At 34.2% G+C, this 27,625-nt stretch overlaps 1 protein-coding gene across 2 annotated transcripts; it reads right to left on the bottom strand.

The window, feature by feature from the left end:
* Positions 1-27,413, bottom strand: LOC149064447 (synaptosomal-associated protein 25-like). 2 transcript variants are annotated; one of them, XM_089255405.1, is made up of 8 exons: positions 27,263-27,413; positions 24,063-24,125; positions 21,500-21,541; positions 15,207-15,255; positions 13,917-14,034; positions 12,482-12,616; positions 11,232-11,376; positions 1-4,553 (listed from the first exon to the last, which is right to left on the bottom strand). In XM_089255405.1, the coding sequence occupies exons 2-8, from the start codon at positions 24,114-24,116 to the stop codon at positions 4,488-4,490; spliced, it is 609 nt and encodes a 202-aa protein (XP_089111531.1). In that variant the 5' UTR covers positions 24,117-24,125; positions 27,263-27,413; the 3' UTR covers positions 1-4,487. The 2 variants fall into 2 exon arrangements, with proteins under 2 accessions (XP_089111531.1, XP_089111532.1); XM_089255406.1 differs by lacking the exon at positions 15,207-15,255 and adding an exon at positions 18,601-18,649 and having other exon boundaries at positions 4,359-4,553; positions 27,263-27,401.
* Between the last annotated feature and the right edge of the window lie 212 nt (positions 27,414-27,625).

Here is a 27,625-nt window from a genome sequence, read left to right as displayed (position 1 = left end):
GGTTCATCATTAAGTGCTTACTTACCAAACATGGCCAGGCTCATTAACTTGCACAATTTAAAAATATTGCCACGGAGTGCATGGCCACATCGGAAAACTCATTAAGTGTTGAAGATGATAGCTTTTAGTGTTAACAAAGTTTACCCAAAACCTTTTCCATGTATTTTTCATTTTTATCTTTACCACTTCAAAATGTTTTTTTTGAACAAGCTTCATAACTGAAAAGTTCCTGATAATAAAAAAATCTAAATTTTACTCTTATCAGGTGAACATTTTTTTGCTAATTTAAATTGCTTCCATACTGCACACTATATCAACTAAAAGTGTGATCCTTATGTACTTACAATAGAATATTCAACCCTTGAACAGGCTCATTGAAGACCAGTTTAGTAAGAGGCTGAATTACTTTTTGTTTCTCTGTGGTAAAAAATGGAACATATTCTATTGCAAACATAGAAAGGTATAACCTCTATTTGCACAGTTTAAAGTTAAACAAAGAATTTTTGGTAGAGGTTATTCAAGATCTGATTCTGAAGACGTGACCTCAGCATGGCTGCATCAAAGTCAGGTTTATTGACTGTGAAGTATCAGGGCTTTGATTGTGTGTTATGGTTGAAAACTTCCACAAATATTCATCTAGAGGTGGCTTTTATTCATATGTGAACTCCCTTTCCAGACCAATCCCATTAATTGTAGATATAACTGCTATAATGCTCAGCTTCTCTTTCAGACAACCAAATTTTTATTTTATCCAAAAAAGGGGGTTCTTAAAGATCATGAAAAGATCTCTATGCTCAAAAATTATTTTCTCTTGCCTTTCATTTCAATAATTTTTTTCAGACATTATCAGAAACAAATTGAGCTCTTGAAATTTGAATGCAGTTTACATTGGTGAAAATTACCAATTTTTCAGAACATGTTAGTTTTATATATACTCTATTAATTTATTCATTTAATAGGGGGGAAAAGATCCCCCCCCCTTAATCTTTAATTCATTGCTTCATTAAATTCAAATTGCAACATTTAAAAACTATATAATTCAACAACTTTTACAAACAGAAGAAATCTTTTAAATCCCCAATTTTTATGATTTAAAATTATTTTTCAGAAAAAAAAAACCTATTGTTCAAGTGGCACCTTTAGAATTATGTGACAATTCTTTATTTTTTCACAATGAAAGCAGAGCATATGGATAAAATATTTTTCCTTTTAGACGCACTATATTTTGTATTCATAATTTTTTTTCCTACTGATTGGCAAGACATTTTTTTTTAACTTCATGCTTTTTTAAAATTAACAAAAGAGTTTGGAAATCCATAATTTCTCTGACAAAAATAGCAAAAAACTTTAAAATTTCAACCAGGCACATATTGTATGCATATAATTATGCGCATACCTATAGAGCATATAAAGACATTTTTTGGTCACACTTCATGCAGCTTAACATGCAAAAGTTAACATCATGACATATATTTTTTTTTTCTTAGTTTATGCTCTAAAATTTTTTATGATTAAAAACAGCACCATTACACATTGGCCACAACATTTAACAGTTGCTCATGCACATCACCTGTATGAGGCAGTAACACTGATCAATAGTGATCTAACCAACTATTTTTTTTAAGTACGTACAGTGAGTAATAGAAAGTACACAACATTCACCGACTTTAGTATATTCTATTCTCTAAAAAAAATTTGCATTTTGTGTTTTAAAAAGTACTTATCCCGTGGAATGCTGTAAATAAGTGATAAAATATTAAATTGTGTGCATTAAGTACAAAGAGTTCTGGAACAGAGCCCACCAAATAACTTGTTGAGAAACTACTGAAAAAAAGTCCTCACATTTGTTAGAGAACATCCTACTACACATCCACTACAAACTAGTGTGACATAAAAAATCACCAGTTATAACATCAACCATAAACATCATAATGTGTAACATGAATGTAGATCATAGCAAAATTAAAATTAAATAAATAAAACATGCACCAACAACTACATATTATACCAAGTATCACATATTCTTTCATTTAAGAAAAAGAAAAGAACTTCCAACCACCGAAACTTTTACTCCCTATTGCATCCATCCATTTGGACCCCATTTTAATTAACAATAAAACCTAGAGGCACATAATATTCGATGTCACAAAATTCTACAACTTGCATTCCATTTTACCGTACAAAAAAAACCATTTACCATTTATGCAAAAATCATGCTTAATGCGGCATGCAGATATTCTGGAGAATTTCCATAAATGGAAGGGAGAAGCACAGTAACTTTTATTGCTTAGGACTTTTTTTTTTAATTTATTGCAAATCATTTTTGATTTCCTTTCATTTCCCATGCATAAATTTAGCACGATTAGATATATAGAACATACAAAGATGACAAAAAATAAAAATAAAGTTCAATTGCTTATAAGCAAGGAAATACACTAGGTGACAACTCATAACAAAAACTGGTTTGGTCCAAACAGTAAACATTCTTGTAATTACAAAACAGGCTGGAAATTTTTTCTGCAAAAATATTTTTTTATGTAGCTCAAACCTCATTTTTCGTGTAGTAAGAGTAATGGAAACAGTCAGTGGTGGTGTATTGGATACTTTTGCACATTTAAAAATATAAAATTACATTCTGCAGAATATTAATTATGTTCATCCAATGCATAGCCCATGCCTCACTTGTGGCAGAGCTCTTTGATAACATGCATGTAGCTTGGCCAAAACAACAAATGTGGCCCACGCTGTGTCAGAACTGCAAGACCCTGATTTCCATAGATTAATTCACAGAAAGCCAAAATGGAGTTATTTCCCCTCCCCCAGAAAAAATTAGATAATAAACTGTTACTTTTTAAATTTCATTACAGTATAACTTCTAACAGACTCCATTATAATGGATGTTGCTTATTACAGACAGCTAAAAAATTGTCATATTAATAAAGAATGCTTATTTTTATCTAACAAGTTTTGCATTTTCAAGTAAGTGATTAAACTTTGAGTTGTTTTTCATAAACATGGATACCCTGCATGACTCATACAGCTCACCAGTAAGAAAAACTAAGATCAATGCAGCATATACATCTTTTTCAAATTCACCTTGTTTTTTTTATTTGATGTGTAATAAACACTTTTTATAGCTAACTACTGCATTTCATTGATCTTGTTGCATTACACCCCTTATAAGAATTATTTGTTATAAATTATTATAAACTAGACGACTCATTAAAACAGACAACCTTCAGCTCCTATTAGTCAGCTATATGAGGTGTTCACTATATTTGTGTGTAATAAACAATGAAAAGCCCACAGTATAGTATGAAAATAAGTGTTTTCTATTATCTCATTTTATCAATTGCTCTAGGCCAGAGAATGAAAAAAATCTCAACTGTGAGCACAGAAACGAAAATTTTCAGATGAGTTCTGACCTTTTCCACACTTCTCTCCTTTTTCAGCCACTGGATAGCCACAAAAATAAATGACCAGTTCATACTTTTCAGTCTGGAAACTGCAGTTTCAGAAGATAAACTTGGGTACAATATGTTTCCAAATTAAAATTTGATCGAGATAAAAGAAAAAAATAATTTGTTACAACACTTGAACAAAAAATCAACGAAGAAAAATATATATTTGTTCAGCTAACTACCCGATTCCTCTGTAGAACAGTATTAATCCTAAGCTAATTTTAACAATCAAGTACATTCAGTACTGTTAAGTACAAAGTATATGAAAAAATATGTACATACATTCATATATTTCTTTGGTAAAAAATAGTTTCAAACTTCAGATATCATTTGAGCACAAAACTGAACAAAAGAAAAAAAATTAGTACAGAAATGAATAAGAATTTGTTGGTGAATAGTGTTCCATTAAATTGATGAAAATTTTTAGAAATAAAGGTTACAAAGAATTCCAGCTAATCTATGCTATTTGGTGTAGAATCATGAGAGTATGGTGAGCTCTGTTGCCAAATGGTATAATAACTTCATAGTACCTAACTGACATTTTAATCATTTTGCATGAAACCAGTGTATAAACAAGTAAAAAATAGAGAAAAAAAAGTATATGTTCCGTGTATATAGCACATTTTGCTGTAATTATTTACTGTAATACTGAGAAATAAGCTCAACAATTTAGCACTTGCCCATAATACATTTAAGTACAGCTTGAATCGAGTTGTATTTGGATCCTCACATTTAGTAACATCAAGTAGAGAGTCTACTAACCAGGTTCTAGGAGAAAGTAGGATGAAAGGTTAAAGGTGGCGGGTATCAAATATAACATTACTCAGTCTCAATTACAATCATCTCAATGCTAATGACACAGACATTTATAGATATATCTAACAACACAACAGAAAAGGCAATAATCTGACCATACATTGAACTGAAGAAAAGAAATATTTTTTTTTTCTTAACCACACCTCATTTTTCTTTCAATAAATCAGCTATCTCTCTCTCTCACTTGCATTCAATAACACTGCAATGTTGTTAGTTTTTCAGCAATTTGGAAGCCCTCTGATTTGCGGATGTGATACGAGTTTCATTTGACTGAGCCTATAAAAAAATAAGCAAATTTGTTAAGAGTACAATAACACTGTATCTATAACCATGAAAAATAAAAAAATAAAACAAGAACTTTCAGTATCATTGTTATATACAGGTTTGATAAAAAAATCATGATTTTTGTAAAAAAATATATTTAAAAAATTGATTTTTTTATTTAAATCAGATTTATTTTTAATTTCCACCTTAAAATATCACGCAGAATAAAACAATCTAATTTTTATTTTGTTAACAGTAAATGGTTTAAATATTGTGAATCTTAATGTATACCAGGTGTACGTGTATGAAATGCGGATTTTTTTTTCAAAAAAAAAAAGCATGTTAAATTCGAAAGAATGATAAAAAGTGCTTTATTCAAAGTATGCTCCATTGCTTGTTATACATTTTTCCCATCTTTTGGGCAATTTGTGAATACCACGCCAGTAAAAATTTTCCCCTTTTGCTGCGAACCATTCATCGAGCCATTTTTTCACATCTACGAACCAAAGCGCTGCTCAGCAAGTGCATGACCCATCAATGGAAACAAGTGGTAATCGGAAGGAGCCAAGTCTGGTGAGTAAGCCGCATGGGGTAGAACTTCCCAGCTGAGTGCTTCCAACGTAGCACAAACTGGTTTTGTCATATGTGATGGAGCATTGTCATGAAGAAAAATGACTTTGTGTCGCCTCTTTCGGTATTCTGGCCCTTTTTCAAGCAGCGAATGGTTCAAATCGGTCAATTGTTGTTGGTAACATTTAGTATTAACCATTTTAACAGCTCATAATAGACCATGCCGCTCTGGTCCTACCAAACACAGAGCATCGTCTTTCTGCCAAAGCGATTCTGTCTTGCAGTCGATGTGGATGGTGTGCCTAGCTCTATCCATGATTTTTTGCACTTGAGATTCTCAAAATGAATCTACTTTTTCATCCCCTGTAACTATACGATGCAAAAATGACTTCCTTTTGTCCTGAGTGAGTAAAATTTCACGTGTTTTTGCGCTTTTCCATTTGTCTGTCGTTCAACTCATGTGGTACCCATCTACAGATCTTCTGAATCTTTCCCATCTCTCGTAGGCAATCGGAAACAGCTTGTTGACTAACGCCCAATTGCTCTGCAAGTTGTTTTTGTGTTTGCGTATCATCTTCGTCTAACAATGCTTGCAATTCTACATCTTTGTATTTTTTTTGGCAGTTTTCCATGTTCCTTGTCTGCAACATCGAAGTCACCACTTTTGAAACGCTGAAACCATCGTTCAAACGTATCTTGCGATGGAGCATGTTCACCATAAGCTTCTCGAAGTAATCTGTATTATTAAGCAGCAGTTTTCTTCAAATGAAAACAAAAAATTAATGCTGTCCGCGAATGCTCTTTGTTCGGTATAAATTTTGACATATTGAAACAATACTATGCACACACTTTTCCAATTTATCGGTCGTGCGCATCTGACACTTGTTTATGACACAACAAAATGGTGCAGTGTCAAATTTTTATAGCACAAACTGCATTAGTGCACCATCTGTTGTCTGAAATCTGCATTTTATACTTGTACAACTGGTATATAATAATGATATGTCTTAATATGTAATAATACTGTACCGGATCATTTTTCACAAGACTTCGAAATTGCAAAACAAGAAGCGGTTCGACGGATAAACACAAGATTTATTTACAGAACAGCAATTTACACATATTTACAAGCTAATCAGAGAGCTAACAACTTTCTCGCAAAGTTCAATCACAACTGACTTTTCACCAAGTCTGTCTCTAATCTGGCATCCGTCTTGTGATTGCCTCATATTTATAGCTTCGGTCGAAACTTCGAGAAAAACAACATTCCACAAATTTCTATTTCATAGTACCAAGTTTGTGGCGCCACTGTCTGGATGGGTGTAACCTTTTGGAAGCTTCTGTCCAACCCTCCACCAGTTCTTTGCCAATCGCATGCCTTTGCACAATACCGAAACCGGTATTAACATTTTGATATTTCTGAGAGCCATTGAACAAATAGTGCCATCTATTGTTTATAGATTGTAACAATAAGTCTTAATACCTATATAGTCATAAATGGATCAGACATTTATATGCATAAAGGAAAAATTATTGTTATAAAATTTCTGCTAATTTTTATTCCTCATCACATCCAGGGTTGATAAAAAATCATGATTTAAAAAAAAAAAAAAAAAAAAAAAAAAAATTGAAGTAGATTTTTTTTATTAGAATCAATTTAAATTCTATATTTACTCATTTTTAATTCCAAGTTTGAAATGCTTTAACTTATTAGGATATTAAATAGTTTCCATAACAGTTACAGTTCTAATTGTAATCTATAGACTATATTAATCTCTAGAGATCTTGCTTTTAAAAAATCGCATTAGCATACTAATCTACTAAAAAAATCCCATTTATCATGCCCATGTCATTTGAGAACAAATCATTCTAAGTTTAAAACAGTATTGATATTTGTACTTAGTAAAAAAATCCAAAACAGTCTCATATTAATAATAATAATAACGTGATCCTCACATATTCCCAAGGGATAAAATGATCCGTCCAGGGAATTTGTTAGTGTTAGTAAACATCCATGCCCAAAGCGGGATTCAAACCCAGGCCTGCACAGTGAGAAGCTGGTTTCTTAACCACTCGACTACCAGGCAGCTGGTATTATGCAACTAAAATTCCTTAATTTAATCAATTTTATTCTGGAGAAATTTTTTTTATAAAATATTACACAACTGTGAAACCATAAACTTTTCTTTGAAAAAGAACCACCTTGAATTGAATGAACAGAAGTGTTCATTACGAACTTGAAAAATTTCTCTTGTCTTTCCCAACTCTGACAATTATTCAAACACATAGTGCATCGCCTAATTCTATAAAGATTGTAGTAAATTCCATTCCAGGAATGAAATCTGTCCACATTTAACACTCACTGTAAGAACTTCTCTTTCTCCATGGGGAAAGAAAGTTCTTGGAAAAGGCTCTATAGGCCTCTCTCTAAAACTTACTTCTGAGAAAAACTGTTATATATATATATAAAATCACATTTATTTGAATATAAATTAATGCATTAATTAAAATATGAATCCTACTATCTGTTATTTACTCTCATCATACAAGTTTAAAAAAAATTGTATTATTCAAAACTGTTTGAAACATCAAAATTATCTGATTTAAATCAGTGATTTTTCTTAAAAGATCATGTGGTTTAAATCAGGATTTAAATCAATATATCCTACATATATCTAACTAATTTGTGGAATAAGAGTGGAAATACTGATTACCAAAACCAGAATTTCAACACTTAAGAAAAAAGTTTTATTAATAGGCCTAAATTTGAAGACATTCATCTGATACATACAGAAATTATGCATAATCTTGCAAAAGTTGTAAAAATATGTATTAGTTTAGCATATTTACAGGCAATTTTTGGACCATTGAAGGGACTTGAAACTGAATAGTTTTCCCAAGACAGCAAATAGGAACCTACTGGGTAATCTAAAAGTCAGGAAAACTTTGAAATGCAATAATGTGCAAACCAATGAAGCTAAAAAAATTCTGTTTACTAAGAAAGGGTGGCTATGAAGACTGATTTGTAAAAAATAACAGTGTAAGATTATTTTTTTGATTAAGAGATGGATTTCATCTAGCTATGCATTATATAGAATAGTATGTCAGACTAACTCTTGGCGTGCAATGGTCATCTGTCATTCAGTAACACAGATGAGGAACCACACTGTTCACATCATTAAGCAATATTTAGGTCGATATGGCATACACAAACACGTTGCAAGATGACAACTTTCAATGTTGCCAATGATATTGGCTGATCGTGGTAGACCTTTGACTCCAAAGATCTCTACAGCCAAAAGTCACAAGGTGTCAGATCAAGAGATCTGGTTGGCCATGCATGCGGGAAGGATAGACTGAGGACACAATCCTACCCAAATGTTGAGCATAGTAATCATTTCATAGGCATAGCAATATGTGGTGGTGCTTCATCATGCATAAAGGTGACTGTATGCAACGCTTGTCATGCTTGCAAATCTGGAATAATGCTGTTTCCTAATATTGCTTCATATTGCTCATCATTGAGGAAAGACTGACTTTCGGTTCATGCAGGGATTGTTGAATAAATTACATATGGGTTTTCTTTACCCCACACACGACAATTGTGTGCATTAACACTGACAGAACACATGAAATGTGCTTCATCAGTCAAAAGCAAAGCATGAAGCCAGTTGCTTTGTTCTTCCATTTTAAGGAATACCCATTGAACAAAATCAGTGCAGATGATGAAGTTGTTAAGTTTAAGTTCTTGGGTATGTTGCAACTTGAATGAGTATAACTTAAGGATAATTATCATTGATCTCCAACCCTACAGCGCCATCTGTTAGTCAAAGAAACAAACTAATCTCTCCTTATTTATATATATTTTTGGACAATAAATCTGGCTTCATAACCACCCTTTCAGTGCAAACAATCTATTTTGCTTCACTGGTTTTTGAATTATTGAATTTTAGTTTTTTCCTGACTTTTAGATCAACTTGTATATGAATCTGTTTTTCAGCACTTGGACCGTGGAAAATAGTTGAGCAATATCAGTCCAGAAGAAATGAAATAAATAATACAGAAACCTGCTGAAAGTTTAGGCAAATAAAAGCCAATACAGGGATAGTAATTTATTTTTACTAAATCTAAAATTATGTAGCAGCTATATGGATTGGGAAAAGTGTTTCGCAGGCTGAGGATTGAAGAACACTGCTCTACATAAACTTTGGGCTGAACTGCCAGTCTTATCCTGCTTGTAATGTTCAAGCAGAATATTATGCTATTCATTTTTCATCAAGTATTCCATAGAAGTGTCACTGGCCGTGTCACCACACATCAATAAATTTATAATTAAATTACACTACACAATTAATGACAGAATATTTGCGTTAGGGAACATATTTAGAACTTTTAATATTAAAGTGATCATAAATCAGAATACATTTTTTACTTTTTATCACTCTTCTCACTCACCTTAATCAACTATAATAATAGAGTATGGTCACGCCACCTTTCCTTTGGTTTTTAACCTTTTACTGGCCGAATTAAGATTTGAATTGATTTTCTAAATTTTTTTGTTATTTCCTCCTCTGATCCTTTAGTTTAGAGATATCAACCATAAAATTTATGAAAAAAAATTTTCTTGTAGGCATTCTGGACTTGCTCATGTCTGTAGAAGCAGCATTAAAATTAAAACAAAAAAAAATAAATTTTATTCTTCCTTAAAAATATTAAATTTAAAAAAAATTAAATTAAATTAAAAGATTTAAAAAAATTAAATTTATGGCATAAGTGATGAAATGAATGAAATTTTTGTTTTGCAAATTAAGTTTGGAATATCATGAATTTAGAAAAAAAAAATCAAGTGCTTTCATGTAAGAAAAATATTTTTTTATAATTAATAAAATCAATGTTCATAATTGAGAACAGTAGCTGTTAAAAGGTTAATCTAATTCACATCTTGGATCACGGATTCACCCAATTGCTTTAAAATTAAATAGAAGCTCATTGAACCACCAACCAGCACCTCAGTCCTCTTAACTTATTTTTAATGGTAACCGTTCTCTCTCTTCATCATGCCACCCAATTACTTTTAATTTTGGTTCCTTTGAAAACCCCTAAAATTTGTTGAACAAAACACCGGACTGAAGTCTGAATTGTGATAGGTTCAAGGATTAAAAAAAACATATGTCATAAGAATGTGAGAATATTTCCATATAGGCAACAATTCTGTTGATGCCTTGGCAGCAGGTTATGTCTGGTATAAACAAAAATGACTGCGTTGTTAAACTTTCAAAAGTGAAAAAGAATGTAAGAACATGTTATCTTCCAATTAACATATTTGAAGTGGAATTTCAGAATGAATATTTCACAATTGTGCTCACGACACAAGTCAAAAGACATGGGTTGGGGTGTATCTAATGATTATGTATTAAGTAGTATAAGGCTTATTAGATCACCAATAATGCATTTAATTCAAAGCTGATCTCAAATGTCCATTGTTCTGTGCCCTTCCTCCTAGATATTGGCCGATACATGCTCCTTGGAAGGGGGGGGGGATGTCGCCTCTCCTGTCTATGCTACTAATGCATGCATCCCTCCCTGCATCTTTCTATACCTGCTTATGCTCCCATATAGACTACATTACACAGGGGTTGTCAAACTGATAGGCATCAACGTTTCTTGGGGAGGGGGAGATTGAGAATGTCCATATTTTCAGACACATTTATAACCTTTTTTAAATTTTTATTACTATATTGATAGAGTAGGGCCTTGGTGGGGAGGCATATGCAGACTTTAAGAGCACACAGAAACAGCTGCAGCAAAAAGTTTGAGAGCCCCGTTATTTTACGCAGGTTTATAGCTTCCCACTTAAAAAAATGACTACCCCCTTCAATAATTCAAATAAGTTTATCAGGTGTGCACCAAGGTCAAAGTAATAAAAATTACAATTTTTAGACAGTTTTAAAGTTATATCTGTGATCCTATAAAAAAAAAAGATTTTTTAAGGGTTTTTTTTTAATTTTTTTATGTATTATGTAAGTTGATGCAAATCTTTCTTGAGCTTTTTCTTTTTTTTAATTTCATGCACATGTATATGAAATATTGGGATGTTCCTATTAGTGAAATCCAACATACTTTGAGATTTATTCTGTCAATCTGCTTGTTTTGTGATTCTAGCTCACTTCCCATATCAACAGCCATGTTTTTAAGATTCCCAATCATGGAACTAACTTGCATCATATTTTCTTCCATTTCATCTTCACGAGCATCATTTGTTATCCTGCAAGGAATTTTGAAAAAGAGAAAATCTATGAAAACACATGATGTGAATGAACATGGGATGATATCTAATCACTAAATAATGCACAAGTATATCATAACTAACATATGTTGATTCATATTTTTTCATATAACTTGTATTTAATGGACTTGAAAGCAATGGAACTGTGTGTATGTGTGTGTGTATGAATTTGACATTAATAGATCTTAGTAAAGGTGAATATTAGAAATGGACACAACACTAGAAGACAGGACAACAGGATGAACCGCAAATAGTCAGAATTGGTATCGCTGAAATGTTAAACATCCAAGAAGGCACTCCCCAAACAAAACGTGAACAACAAAACTTAAAAGCTGGGGAGAATAAGTTGGATGGGGGGGGGGGGAAACGTAGGACAGAGGATAATGGAAAAATCTGGAGACCTACATCCATTATTGGATTGAAAAAAAAGGTGGTGATGACCAAGCAAAAGAAATATCAAAACATGACTTCTGAGTGAGAATTGCAAGATTTGATACATGACTGGAGAATTGGCAATAAAACATAGTCCCATAAAACATGATTAAACTTACAGCTTAAATATTATCCACAAAGAAAACATGATTAAACTTACAGCTTAAATATTATCCACAAAGAAAACATTCTAAATCTAAATTATTTTCCAATCTTTAAAGTCAACTCATGAACTGTCATGAAAGCATGAAACATTTGCAAAGAACATTTTTCATTTCAACATACATTGCCAGTTATGTTGTATATGTGAGAGATAACCATACTGGAACCCACAGCTTGAAGCTGATTCTGAATAACTAATGGAATCCTACATGAATTTCTGCTGTTTATACAACTTTCACAGCTGAAAGTTTGCAATAACAGCATGACAGCCAAGTAGCTTCATAAAGCAAAATGAGTAAGTATGCTGGAACATGTATGAAATAGAATGTGAAGAGACTGAAATAATATTATGTTTTAGACAGGTTTCCATTTGGTAGAGGTGCACATCATCGATGGGACTATCTTTTAATTATGGTCATATGACAGATTTCTCTCTCATATGTCTGACAGGTTTCAGTGTATTAAAAAAAAATAGCAAAAGGTCTCTTACTTCTGTATGAAACCACCAGTTGCTGGCCCAGTTGTTCCATTTCTATTGTCTGCAACTCTTGCTGGTTGTGAAGTAACTATTTTCCCATCTTCATTTGACTGCCAGGCTTGAGAATCATTCTTAAAATCTTGAGCTCTGGTAAAAAAAAAAAATGTATTTGTAAATAAACAAGTTTGTAGAATTTTTTTTTTGTTGATCTTAATGGTAAAATTTACACAAATCACAAACAAAAATATACCAACTAACAGTTTGATGGCTTGGTCCATATCCTACAGGATTTCTAACTGTATTAAAAATTTACTGCATATTCACCATTACAAGGCCTTAATCATACCAATAAAAAATCAGTAAAGGTTACATAGGTAACAATGATTGATACCCATTTCATAAATTTTGTGTACAATTCAAACTATATATGTACATCAGCATACAAAAAAAAATCAGAATTTGTTAAACATTCACATCAGTGACATTCTACAGACTTGACACAGTTGGAACTTCTTGATAATGAACATCATAAGCATTGATTCCCAGATGAATAATTTGTAGTTTGTCACATGACAAAATATTTCACTGCTAAAAAAATCATGCAAGCAAAAGGTAATTTGCTTGTAAGTAAGCTAAGTAAGATTTTTTGGGAACTGCATAGGGTGACCATATAGCCCGAGGCATTCCTTTATTTTCTGTAATTATGGCTGCTTACTCTTTTACAATAGCTTGCATTTTCTTCAATGTTCCCAGTATATAGAGAAACCTGGACAAGCACTAGGTATTTTTTTTGTAATTAGCTAGTAAATTAAATTGTAATTAGCTAGTAAATTAAATTATAATTATGACTATAAATGTGATTATTTATAGTCATAATATCTCATATTTGTCATGCTGGATTTTTTTTATGGAATTCATTTTAACCCACTGTGCAATAGCGCTTTATTTCCCATCATTGTCGTTTGCAGCAATAACTGACAACTTTGCTCATATTTTGCAACAACTGATTTCCAGTTTTGTGAAATCCCAATTTCTCATATTTTTGAGAAAAAATATTTTGAAGAAACATAAGCTTAAGATTGCAAGGACTGCATGGGGAATTTTTTGCATTAAGGGATTTTTCATTTTGCTAAAGCACAATTTGAGGATTTTCTGGGACTTTTCAAAAAAGATACAAAAAATCGGGAGAATCTGATTTTCAACCAAAAGATTTGGATGAGGCTAAAAAATCTGAAAGCTTTCAGATAAATCAGAAGCATGGGCACCTATGAGACGCCCATGAGGTTGAAAATTTTGTCCACTAATTGGGAGTGCCCACTATTGGGTAATAAAATACACTGAGTCCCGTCTGCATAATTCAAAAAGTGTCTATTAATGGGAAGTGTCCAGTATGCGAGATTCCACCGTAGAGGTATCAAGACTTGCTTCATTTCTTAATACTACTTACTTAGCACATGGGCACACACAAAGGCCACAGCACTTCTCCATTCCTGTGAGATTTTTTTCAGCTTCTCTCATGTCTGAATGGATGACATCCATGTCTTCCTCAATTCTGTCAAGTTGCTCTATAAAAATAAAAGATGATTAAATACCAAAGTGTAAAAAAAAAAGCACAAGGATATATTCATCAAATATTATCTTCACATTACTTACCTATTAATTAGTTTGTGAATTATTTCTTTCATTCATTTTGAATTTTTATTAATTCTAAACTTTCATGAAAATTTTTATTGATTTTGTAATTTTTTTAAGGATCAATAAGCAGTTATAACACTAATCAGAGCAATTAATGTTATTTTAATCACAAATTTGTTTTTGAATAAAACACTTGCACATATCATACAGGCAGGGCTTGACAAGTGCCAGGTTGGCATGGTAATTATAAAATAAAAAATTTTACGAGATTGAGTCTAAATTAGAGTCTAAAGACGAGACAAAATTCTGATTTTATTACTGTACATCTTGCAACATGGGAAGGAGTTAAGTTCCAGAAAAGTGGGAAATAAAATTATTCAGGATTATATTTCTTTAGTAAAAATCATGCTTGGCTCTCAAGAAATCTATTTGTGATTAAATATTATTTTTAATTTCTCCCAAGCCCTGCATATAAGAATAATGCAAGGTAAAAATAGGGTAAATTTGTGAAACAATGAATAGCAGCAAAACTAATAGTATGAAGTATGAATTTTTTTTATATTTATTTATGTGGTTTTGATGCCATTTCATTCGTAAATTATTTATTGCTATATGAACCTGCAGTTCATCTAAACTGACATGGAAAACACACAATTTTTTTTCTATTCTCATTTATTAATTTTGCACATAACAATGAAACCTTGATATAATGATTCTCTGCAGAGCAAAAAAAAATCATGGTACAGGGAATCATAATGAAATCGAGAGGCAGCAGTTTAACGTTAGTGTAGCTTATAAACGTTTCCAAATAACACTTGAAAAAATATTGTTGTAGTGATTTATCGTTATACTGAGCATTGTTGTAGCAAGGTTTCAATGTATATCAATGACATTAAATGGTAATAAAATATTTTTATTATTTTCTCTCAATCTTATTAAAATGTTGATTTTGCAGACAAACAACTGCCATAACATGTCATTAATGCATAAAAGAAATTAAATAACACGAAATAGAATTAAAAACATAAAAGAATAAATATAATGCAAATATATATAATGTCAACTAAAATTAAACTGAAAGTACTGCTAAATATTTTCTTACCCCCTTGATCATTCAGAGCAATTAATGTTTTCGCACCCACATCTTCAGTCTAAAATAAAATACAACTAATATGGGGAAAAAAGAATTTGCCTAAAGTACAAGACAAAACATAAAACTCTAAGAAAGTAATCATGCATATTTTAAACCTAATCCTCATGCAACATCATGACACCATACAAAGAATCATCAAAGGTATGACTGGATATGATAAAGAAAAAAAATTGCCATGTGCATGTGATTACCATGAATATGGAATAGAACTAAAAAAAAAAAATCAAATATCCATTAAGACAGGCAGGAAGCAAAAACTACAGGCTTCTGTGTAGGCAACTAAACACATTTTTCCGTACCCCTGATTTGGAAATCTGTGGGACTGCACAGGTCAACTAGAAGCTCAAGGAATTGATTTAAGCACCTGTGAGCACTAAGAGAAGTTTTATTATTGGGATGGACAGCAAGCCAAAAGTCAGTTCCGTGGATAGTAGTGACCATCCGGAATGAGTAAACACATGATGGTACATAAACACATAAGATAGTCTAGCTTCAAATGGACCAGGCACACTTGATACGAAAGGATGCCTACACTCACCAATACAGTAAAACCTCTCTTACGGTCACCGGCAGAACAAAAAAATTTTTTCGTAAAACAAAGGTGACTGTTAATCAAGGGTTTTAACTGCATACTTTTATTATACAATAGAAAATTATCATTTGGCTGTAAAAGAGGAATGGCAGCATCTGAGGGGGAGGTGTCTGTAAAGAGGGGTGTTACTATGCCTGGTTCTCCTGTATGCTCATAAGATTACACGGAACCCAGATTTGCTCTCTTCCCCCTCTCCCTACACACATATTCTTACTATGTGAGTTACCCTTTTAAAACAGAATATATGTATTTTGGTCTGAAAAAGTGTCAGTGTGTTTCACCATGGAATGTTACCAATCCCCCATGTCAAAATTAAGAGATGAATGTTTGTTTTTGACTCAACTAATCATTGTGTCCAGGTGTGGAACTCCCTCGTTCAGTGGCACATTATTAGCCCGACCATCAAATATAACATATTTTTGGTCTTTGGAATTATTAGGGTCTGCATAGCCTATATATACTTGGTTGAAGTTTTGAGGTGCCATTGTCAGTTGGCATACATTTCAAAAAAAGTTTTGTCACAGTGAGTAGAACACTAAACATGCATTCAGATGCAAATGCAAAGATTTCAACAGGCAACTTGCCCAACAAAATATTGGAAAGAAATGGGTGGGGGGAATGCCCATAGCAAACTTTTAGCAATTTATGTATTCGAAAAAACATAGTATGATTAGAATATAGCAAATTACTACTGTCATTAGAAAAACACAATGAATATAAATAATCTATTAATAAGGACGTCTGCTGTTGAAATAACCAATATAATGATCAGAACACAGATTTAATACACAGTATTTTTAAGATGTCGGGGGACCACAAAAATCACCTCACTGGTGAGCTGTTTCAGTTAGCCACCCCTTTCCCATGCCATTTTAAATTATTTCATTTACCCACATATTATTTAAGAAATACACAATCGATATGGAAACATCTCAGAGGAGCCATTCATAATCACCACTGTGGTGGTTGAGTGATCATAGTAACAGACTCGCATCACAAGGAGCCAGGCTCGAACTCTATCAACGCCACAGTGGTGGTCTGCTGAAAAGTTGGTTTTCTATAGTTCCCAACTTTGAGGAGTGAATATGAGCCAATCTCTCCATTAAAAAGTCTCTCGACAGAGAGCAACAGGCTTACAACAGTACAAATATTCAATCATTACACTTTACTCATAGTTTGACAAATAGATGGCAGCAATATAATAAGCGTTACACAGAAACAAACTTCACATTAGGTTCACAGCACATACACTCACATTTCAAGAAGATGTACCGATTCGTTAGAAGTTCCACAGAGGAATATGGATGTGTGGTTTAGTAGTGGTAGCAGCCATTCATAATCAATTAGAAACTAATTAATATTCAGGCTTTAACTGGAACTAAGATGCGCTGAAGTAGGGATTGTTGTACCAAGCTCACAGCTGTCAAATAGCACACTTGAGTGGAGATAAATTGTGATAACTATTGCTATGAAGCTCATACATGCAAGTGCAGGAAAAAAAATCAAAATGACATGCAAAAAAGCAATTTGAATTAACATGCAGGGGTGATTATGTGGGTGTGCTACATGTGAATACTTTCTCATAAATTTTGTTTTGTAAGAACAATAAATAATGAAAATTATGTCACAAGTTTGTGTTACTCACATATTTTTATACAAATATTTTGCTGTCCTTCCTAAAAGATTAACTTAATTTAACATCTCAGTGTTTAAAAGCTTTGTTTCTTCACATTTTGCTTTTTTGATCTTTTCATTTACACTATAACATGTGTAAAAACTGCAGCTTCCACCGAAAAATTAAAACTTTGCAAATATTCTAATTGCAATGTTGCCAAGACTTTTTGATTAATAGAATTTAGTATGTTAATGGATATGCTTAGAGATAGTTGCTTATGTAATGAGCATTATAATATGCATATTTTGTAAGATAATCAACAAAATGCTTCATGTCTTAAGGCTCAATTATATTGGGTGTGAGTTTACAAGCTATTCTCTGGCAAGTAAAGTAGCTGATGAGCAAACAGGTTTCATCCAGTCCAGCAAGTTTTAACTATACAAAGCTGGTAAAATCCCTAACAAGATATGTGAGAATTTCAATTCTTTATGCCTTTCTTTTCATTTACTTCCATCTTTCTCTTATGTTGCCAACCACAGTGAGTAAAAAGAAAAGCAGCCCCCTCCCCCCTACATACTGCACCCGAGATAATGAAAATGCCAGTGACTAACAAAAAAAAATTGTTCACCCTTCAACTTTACTCACATAAGCAGAGGAAGCAACACCTTCTCTGCCACCAGACTTATCCCGTTGCAGAGATCTCGTCCAGCCCAGCTTCGTGGCAGAGTCTGGAACAAAGTGAGTGCACCTAACAGTCTGAGTGTGTAGCTAGTGTTGTGTATGATATTTCAGTGCTGCCATCTATACTTCAAATTGTGAGTGAAGTGTAATGATTGAATATTTGTAACGTTGTAGGCCTGTTGCTCTCTGTGGCGAGACTTTTTAATGGGGAGATCGGCTCGCATTCGCGCCTTGAAGTTGGGAACCACAGTGATTTTAGTAGCAGCAAATAAAACCTGAAGGTATTAGCTGAACTCGCCCAGTGTAATTTGAGCCTTTAGCATTTGATACAAAATTAAAAACAGAAGTTGAAGTTACGCCTTGCTTACTGGTATAGGCAATCTATTCCCAAAGTTGAAATACTTTCACTACAAAATATAATCGCACCTAACAATTAAAACTACTGTGTAGCTTACCTCCTTGCTCATCCAGAGCAACAATTGTTTGGATACCCGTATGCTTGCTCTGATCAAGGCAGCATAAATAAAATTGCAATTGAAGAATTAAAGAAAAATCCAACTAATAAAGCAATAAACTACATATAGCATTTTGGCCACTAACTTAAAAAATATTGGCTAACAAATATTTACTAGAAAAGATCAGGTGAGTTACATAGTTGAGTATCTGCAGGAATATAGATTCCTTTTGTAAATGAACAGATTATGGAACTAAACCAATCACAGAACTGAGCCTGCTTTAAAATGGGTAGCTATTGAATTATACAAGTAAATTTAATGAGCTAGCAATACTATGAGCTTAGATGAAATTACTAGTGTGAAATCCAGATATAATGATAACAAGAAAAAAAAATTGTACTACATGTTCAAAAAGTTCAGAGACTTATTTTATTATGGAAGGAGTAGTACAGATAGAACCTGTTTATTAGGTGTTTCTTTCCGAGTAACTTCCCTGTGCAATTATGCATTTTTGTTATTGTTCATACAAAGATGTAAATGCAAATTGAAATCCTTTTTTTGTCACACCCTCCAGTGCCCTCATCACTGCTCATCTTCGGCACCTAAGAATCATTACAACTTAAGCAAATTCTTTATCCATGGAAAAAGGAAACAGTCACAAGGGAATAAGTTGGTTGTGGAAGTATTGGAACGTAGTGTTTTGGCAGGTAATCCGACACAAGGAGGGACCTGTGAGTCCTTAAATGTCTATGATTCAGTGAGATGCAAGCGACCAGATCTTTGGAATAGCCTGAGTGGCATAGTGCTTGCCTATCACCATGAAGGTTGCCGTCAGGTCCCAAGTTCAAAAAAAGGGAAGAATACAGATACAATATTTCCCTAACAAGCTTACGACAACCATCAATAGATAGCACCTTCATTTCTAACCCAACTAGTTATATATATAAACTAGCCAGTAAATTACAATATGGCTGGAGTTGGAGTGAGGTGAAGTAGTAGATCTTTGGAAGGCCAAGTCATGGGTCCTCTATCAAGACAATGTGGCGACTAATAGGTCCCTCCTGGTGTCAGATTACCTGTAAAAAAAATCACATTTCAATACTATAACCAGCTTATTCCACTGATTTTGCCCCATGTGACTTTTTCTTTGGATAAAGAATTTGCTCAGGGGCAACAATTTTCAGGTTCTGAAAATGTGCAGAGAGCAGCGACGAAGACACTAGAGGGTGTGACAAAAAAGACTTTCAATCTGCATTCACATCTTTGTATGAATAATAGCAAAAATGTGCAATTGCAAAGGGTAGTCACTTCAAAGGAAACACCAAAAAAAAGGTTCTATCTGTATTTAGTCTTCTATAATAAAATATGTCTCTGAACGTTTTGAACGTAGTAGTAGAAGGATAATTAAGAATTCAGCAATATTTTAAAAATTCTGTAAATAGAAAATATAGGCACATAACTGATTTACATAATTTTGTAAGTGGTAATCTGTCAGTAATTATTCTCTCATTATTTTGGTAATGTAGAAAAAATCTTAAAGAATCGGAGCTCGTATGATATTAGTACTATGAGATTCCTGAACAAAGCAAAAAAAAAAATTTTCAATAAGTTCCAGATGCTTAATGACCACTGCCAAAGTTGTATTGCTGCTAGTGGTGACTACTTTCACAGCCAATAGATGCAGGGCCATCTTAACAGCATCAGACCTCCAGGTCAAGCATTGTGCCACTACTTGATAATACACGCACCTTGTAAACATTCCTCTGAGAAATTTCTAACAATTTGGTGCATGCCAGAACTGTTGCGTGTGCATATGCGTAGATCATTTAAAAAATATTTTGGGGAAATTGCATAGAAGGAGAATTGCATTATACTGTAACACTTGTTAATGGTGTGTCTATGTAAGCATAGGGTACCTACTTGCTTTTACTTTTGTTTGCAGTGATTTAACCCTTTAAGAGTCATTGACAATATATGTTGCTTTTTCAAAAGCCTCATTTTAACAGACAAACCAAGGTACTATGTAAAGTTGATTTATCAGTGAAGCACTCTTCCCTATGTCCCTCAGTTTGCACCTATTGAAAATCAGAAATCTACTTTATTAAAAAAAGATATGGCATTTTGATGACGGTTTAGTGATTTCTGCTGTACCGCTTAAAGAGCACAGTTTCCCAACCTTTTTTGTCCCATCGCCCCCTTCTTCAGAAATTTTTTTCTTCCATCACAATCTAACCCATAGGATCCTATGTTATACTCGTATTTTCTACCGCCCCTTTGAAACATTCCATCGCCCCCCCAGGGGGCGTTAACACCCACGTTGGGAATCACTGGCTTAGAAGGTTAACTTAACAAATTCGTTTGCTTTTCCTTTCTCCACCCTTACCCCCCCCCCCTACACAACCCAGTTCCAATATTTCACAGCCTTGGCTATACAAAACCAAACACAACACAACCTCCTTTGATGAATCAATTGTCTGCGGTTCCTCCCGAATTTAACATTGCTTTGGTGTGCTTTGCTTGCCTCGCAATGAAATATTTCATGACAGTCATACACATGAAAGGGGAACCTCAGCAAACCACTCAAGTACAATACATACTGTGCCACATGTAGATACACCTCAAAATACACTCAGCTGTAATAGTCATGCCTTATGGTCATAAGGCGGTAACGAATAGCTTGCTAGTGCCAAGCAATCAAGTTACCACATTTTACTGTATCAATTTAGTACGTTCAAGCATGAATAAATACAATAAATAATATAAAATGATAAACAATTACAAAACAATCAAATGGTACTTGTTGCATCAAATTCATCTACCAAAGTGGAAATTACAAATCTTATTTTTGATACTATTGCATGATGCATATATAATTGAGAATTCAAAATAAGATACTGACCTCTTCACACAGCTGTAGCATTCGCCTTGTGCTATCCAGAGACTATAGGGGGGAAAATCAATTGTCAAAATAAATCTACATATATAAAATTGATTTTGTGTGTGTGTGTGTGTATATATATATATATGTATGTTCTCTATACAAATCTACAATACAAATCAATAATACAATTTTATATCGATCATTGCCACATTTTGCATATATACCAAACAGGACTAGATTTGAACGATGGGCCACTTTAAAAGTTTGTCAGAGTAGGACAAACGTCTGAAATAGGCAAAATCTGTCTGCAACAATGGTTTCTGGACCTCAACAATAACTTTCGGAATGTTTAAAAATGCGTTTCAGACATGCATATGCCTTTACAATGGTTTGTCACTCCTTTAATGCTACCAGTATGATGTATATACATTATGCTTTTATAATGGTTTTCGTCACTTTTTCTATTCTCCCAGTAATGAGGCTTTTTGCATACAGCCTATGTCATAATAATCATCAGCATCACGTTGAGGAACAGGCAAAGGATGATCCCTATAAAAATCAGTATTAAAATTGCCGGTTTTACTGTAGAAATGCAGAAATTTAGTCGTATTTAGTCTTTTTATTCCTGTCTACTTGGAGTGGACTGGTCCAGTGACACAATGTCATAGCTGAAATAATCTGTGCCTAGGAACTATAAACTTTGCCGGCTCACCCATGTATTTTAAATTTTAACATGTTCATGTGAGTTTGTTATAGAAGTGATTTGATGGTGCTAGGGTTTCCTGTCCTGCAAAGTTGCCGTAGACCTTTGCGAGAGTCTGATCATCATGAAATTATTGATTTACCTACATTCTTTGAAGATTCACACTTGGATGAACATGCTGAATTTATTCAACCCTCTATGGGATTGATTTTGCCTGGTGACGATTAGTATGGCTTCATCTATGGATATTATACAGATTACTCCAAGTGGTCTGGACTATTGACATGTCCTGACACCAGATAAGGACTAATCTTGATAAATATGTGCCACAACCTCTGTGAAAACTGAGCCAACTTCTCTGTATAACCTATAGAACTGATCTAGAGATGCTGTCCTGGGATAGGAACTAGCTGAACTGGGAGAGATCGACAATATTTTGTTGCCATAAGCTATGTGCGATCAGATTCGTTTTCAATGAATTGTTCTAAAAACGTAACTGCTATATATTTAAAGTTGTTATTGTAAAGTACTAGGAAATTAATGTAAATAAATTACTGTTGGCGTAAAAAAAAATGTTTTTTCATTTTCTTGTTGTCTGCTAACTATGAAGCAGGGGAAAAAATCTGGGAAAAGCAACAGATTTGTTGCAACATACCACAGTTTTCTATCTCCCAGCAATGAAGCTTATTTGAATTCACACCATTTACAAAACTGTAAATAAAGATACTTTGTATTACATAAATTACATAATAGAACCTTGATTATCCAATTCTCCTTTATCTGGAACTCTAACTGTCATCAGTTTCCTTAGTTACAATTTTTTTAGTAATAAACAAATTATTGCCAAACTGAAATTATAATATTGATAAAACTAAAGATCTGAATGCATGTGAAAAGACTTTACAATTTCACATTAGGAACAGCAACGATGTTGTGCTTAATCAACAATGTTGCTAAAACAACTTCGTGGTGTATCAACAAAGTAAAGGATGGCAAAATTGTCTGTACATTGGTTGAATGTACAATACAGATATTCATTATTCCTACATATGCAAGTTATTTGCTGAAGGAGGACTAAAAGTGATAAATGTAACAAGTGCCAAAAGCAAAAATGTTGGGAAATTGCAGCAAGACATTGTTTTTGCACATTCCTGGCACATATACTAGTAAGTAACCTCTTTATATGCTCTTTTGAACTAACAGGATTACCACGTACTTTTCACATTAACAGCATAAAATAACATTTCTCATTTTACTTTTCAATGGGAAAACTATTTGAATTTTTTTGGCACTTCGATCATTTACCTCTTTTAGTCTTCAATTAATATTCATGACATTGAACCTTAAGTTACTATATTCCTTGCATTAGCTGGAATACTGTAAAACTTGAGGATAAAAGCTTTTTTAATGTAAAAGGTCTGGTCTTTTCCCGGCATGCTGGGAAAAGCGAGGTTTAATAATATGTATTTATCCCATACATAGTTCCTCAAACCTGTAATTCCATCACCCCCCCCCCCCACTTCTTCAGAAATTTTCTCTCACTGCCCCTCAACTCAAATGAGCCCATACGATCCTATGTTGATTTTGTAGATTCTACCTCCTCCTCCCCCCCCCCCCCCCGGGTCATCTCCTCACCACCAGGCAACAAAGGCAATATTGCCCATTTTTGAAAACACTGTTTTAGCCAGTTCAATAAATTTTCAGAATAAAGATACTTAAGAATTTGCAAAATCTATGACTTTCCGGCATGCCGGTCTTGACGTTGTTTCCTGGCATACCAACTAATGTTATATAGGGAATATAGCCATTTATATATAACATACAGACATCACATATTTTCTGCTATAGTATTTTTTTTGTTTTCAAATGCATACTTACATCTTCTGTAACTTGGCCAGCCCTCATATGGAGCTGCTCTATTTCGTTCGCCATTTTGAGCAGCTATAAATAGAAAGATACTTAAATAAGTATATAGTAAAATGTTTAGTTCTCAGATCTTTTGATATTAGAATTTATGCTTGCTTTTCATTAGTGGTAGCAATCTAGCACTTCTGTTCAATCTAACTTTTACAAGTCAGGGGATGAAACAAATTTTTAAACCACTTGTCGCTAATCTGGATGGATATTTTAGTGACCTAGAGAAAGAGTGAGCATGAGAGTGACCAAAAAGTGACCCAGAGAGTTGCAAGCATGTGAGTGACCACGGCAGTAAGCAAGCATGTGAGTGACAGAAGAATAACCCAGAGGGAGAGGGACCAGGTCAGAGAACTAATAAAAGAGTGATCTAGAGCATGCCCGTCATTTCAACATTTTCTGTGGGGGAGAACAAAGAACATATACTTAATATATGTGCAGATGGTAGTCTCGCTTATCCGACATAAACGGGCCAGGAAAATATCGGATGCAAAAATGCCAGATAATAGGGAGGGGTTAATAAAAAGCCTAGTAATTACCAAACTATCTTAGTTTTACACATTATGAACCTAATAATCATGTTTTACAACTTTTTTTTTCGTCGCCATAGTTGCGTAAATTTCAATTTTTAAGCAACACAGTATATGTCAAATTAATACGCATTTAATACAAATACAATGCCACAACAGGCTAAATGCCCAATGAGGTGGCTGGTAAAAAGATGCCCATAAAAATATGGATGTCATATATTACAAACAAAAAAAAACAGCAACCCAATTAAAAATGCAATTAACACAAATTATAAACAATATATACACATGACAAAATATTATACAATACCCATAAAGAATATTTATGGTTGTCTTATTCTAAGAATGGATAGCTTCTCGATTTACCCCAACATGTTTATCGTATTTCTTTTTAAACGTGTCAATGGTGTTACAATTTACTACCTCCGGGGGTAAGCTATTCCATTTATTAACAACCCTATTAGAGAAAAATTCCCTGCGACACCATAACCTTGCATTGTCCCTCACCAATCGATACTGGTGTCCCCTTGTAAAAGCAGTCGATTGGCGGTGTACGAAAAGTTCATGGTCCATCCTATCCATCCCATTGAAAATTTTGAACACTTCGATCATATCTCCTTGACACCTACGTTCATCCAATGCAAACATATTCAAAAAATGAAGTCTCTCTTCATAACTCAAGCCCTGTGTGCCAATAAGGACACGCGTAGTTCTTCTCTGCACTCCTTCAACCAATTCCATGTCCCATTTAATAAGTGATGTTTTAACAAGTGATAAACTGATCCGTATACATGGATAAACTGCACTGAGTCAACACCAACTATAGCAGGCCTCCATGCGAAGCTTGTGACGTCACTGAAGGTCATCTCACCTATAGCCATTGGATATATTATTAAAAAGGGTAAAGATGGTGCATGTGTTAGCCTGATACATCCAATGGCTATAGGCGAGATGACCTTATTCAGTGGCATCACAAGCCGCTGTGGTGGTCGAGTGGTCATAGTGGCGGACTCGCATCGCGGGGACCCGGGTTCGAGCCCCACCGTCACCACAGTGGTGGTCGGCTGAAGTTGGTTTTCTGTGGTTCCCAACTTCGAGGCGCAAATGCGAGCCGATCTCCCCGTTAAAAAGTCTCGCCACAGAGAGCAACAGTCCTACAAACAGTACAAATATTCAGTCACTACACATCACTCACTTCACTTCTGAGATATAGATGGCAGCACTGAAAAATCATACACAACACTAGACATGCACTCAAACTGTTAGGTTCACACACTTACACTTCCGGCACAACTCACTAGGTAGTAAATTGCCTATGGCGATAGACCTGAGTTGTGCTCGGTTTGAAAAGAAAAAAAAAGTGGCGTCACAAGCTTAGCACTGAGGAACGAGCTTCTCCTATAGAAGGTGGGGCAAATGACAGACACAAGTCATAGAGAGAGAGAGAGAGAGAGTAGACGGGTGCACCACTGTACTTTTCATGTTGGTTGGCAGATGTGTTGCGATAAATCCCAGAAATTTTGCGCTGCTCTTAGTCCATGATTTAAAAACTTACAAAAAGAGAAAATTTTAGGCCCCAATATCAATATTTCGGTCAACATGGTGCCTGGGATTTGTCCAGCCCTGACCCTAGAGAGTGTGGGTGCATGAATGAGAGGGGCCAAAAGAGTGGCCTGGATAGTTTGTGAGCATGAGTGTGACCAAAACCATGTGCAATAATGTAAATGACCTAAAGAGTGATCTACAGAGTGAATACAAAAATGTGCAAGCATAAGGACCGAAAGAAAGACACACAAATGTGCATTTACAGGAGTGGGGACTGAGTGGGTTATAGCATAGGTTGACAAATTTGAGAAATTACTGATCACAAAAATTAAAGTATAATGGAGCACAGGCAGAAAAATCATAAATCCGACCATGTTTCTGGGGTGGGGGGCGCCCCATGACCCACTCCAGGAAAATAAAAGAAATCTGAGCATTCAATAAATAAATAAAATGACAAAAAAAAGAGGCTTCGAAATAGAAATTGATTCCAAAAAGACTGAACGAGTCAAACATTGGGGGCCCTCCAAGACTCGTCAATAACTGCAGTCTAGGAGTCTGTGTGAAGTGGCCTTGGGAACCCATTCGATTTTTCTCCCCCCCCCCCCACCCAACAGAGTGACCCTGTGACATTAACATCCTGTCATACTGAGGTGGGTGGGGGAAGGGATAGGGAAGCATTTGACAAGGGTCACAGTAGAAATGAGTGAACTTACTGACTTTATCAAAGGCAACACCGTCTTTTTATTGCTTTAAGAAAACTGTTTCGATTCGCACGTAAAAACTTTATAACATCCTGTAAAATGGGTGGCTAAATATGGATCCAACCGCAAAGGTCATGGATAAAAACAAGTTCGTTCATTAAGAACTGTAAATGGCATCGGATCATATCCATTAATAGCTATGAATAACCCGCCGATGAAATGTTCGAGATATTTAAGGCATGTGAATAATTAAAAATGATTTAAAAGGACGAAATATGGCCATGCTATGAATAATGCGGAATCATCAGAGAAACGTCAACGCGGTTCACCGATGTAAAATCCTCACCGTTTCGGTGAATTAGATAAATTTTCAAACTGAAAAGCTTACCTTTCAAACAAGTTTCACGTGTAAAAAATAATAAATAAATATATTTGGTAGGATTAAGGAAATAATAAAAAATGGGAGGCGTAAGCGAGGAAATGATCCGGCTGAGGGCAACTCGGGTACTGCTTCGGCGCGTTTTTACGATGATCAATGGAATTGATTTCCGATTCTGTGTGGAAGTGGAGCTGCCTTCATTCGAAAGTATCTCCTCCAATGAGAAGGGCTGTTTTATAAGAAAAAATCTATAACTGAATAAGAAGTCTTCTGTGATTGATGGTTAATGGATAGAACACTTGAAAAACTCTCCAAAATGCAGAAGCAAGGCAAGTGGAGGTCAAGTGGATCTCCACTTGAAAAGTGAAAGAA

The sequence above is a fragment of the Pholcus phalangioides genome, unplaced genomic scaffold, assembly GCF_987345545.1.
Source record: "Pholcus phalangioides strain wild (caught in Gottingen) unplaced genomic scaffold, Ppha-v1.0 ptg000042l_1, whole genome shotgun sequence".
In the NCBI taxonomy this organism is placed as follows: domain Eukaryota; kingdom Metazoa; phylum Arthropoda; class Arachnida; order Araneae; family Pholcidae; genus Pholcus; species Pholcus phalangioides.
This window is presented reverse-complemented; position numbering and strand designations above follow the sequence as displayed.

Coding starts and splice junctions, on each gene's coding strand:
- LOC149064447 (XM_089255405.1), bottom strand. CDS start 24,116: ATGGCGAACGAAATAGAGCAGCTCCATATGAGGGCTGGCCAAGTTACA. Junction 15,256..21,499: donor TGCTACAGCTGTGTGAAGAG/GTCAGTATCTTA, acceptor ATTTTATTTTAG/ACTGAAGATGTGGGTGCGAA. Junction 14,035..15,206: donor TGCTCTGAATGATCAAGGGG/GTAAGAAAATAT, acceptor TTATTTTTATAG/AGCAACTTGACAGAATTGAG.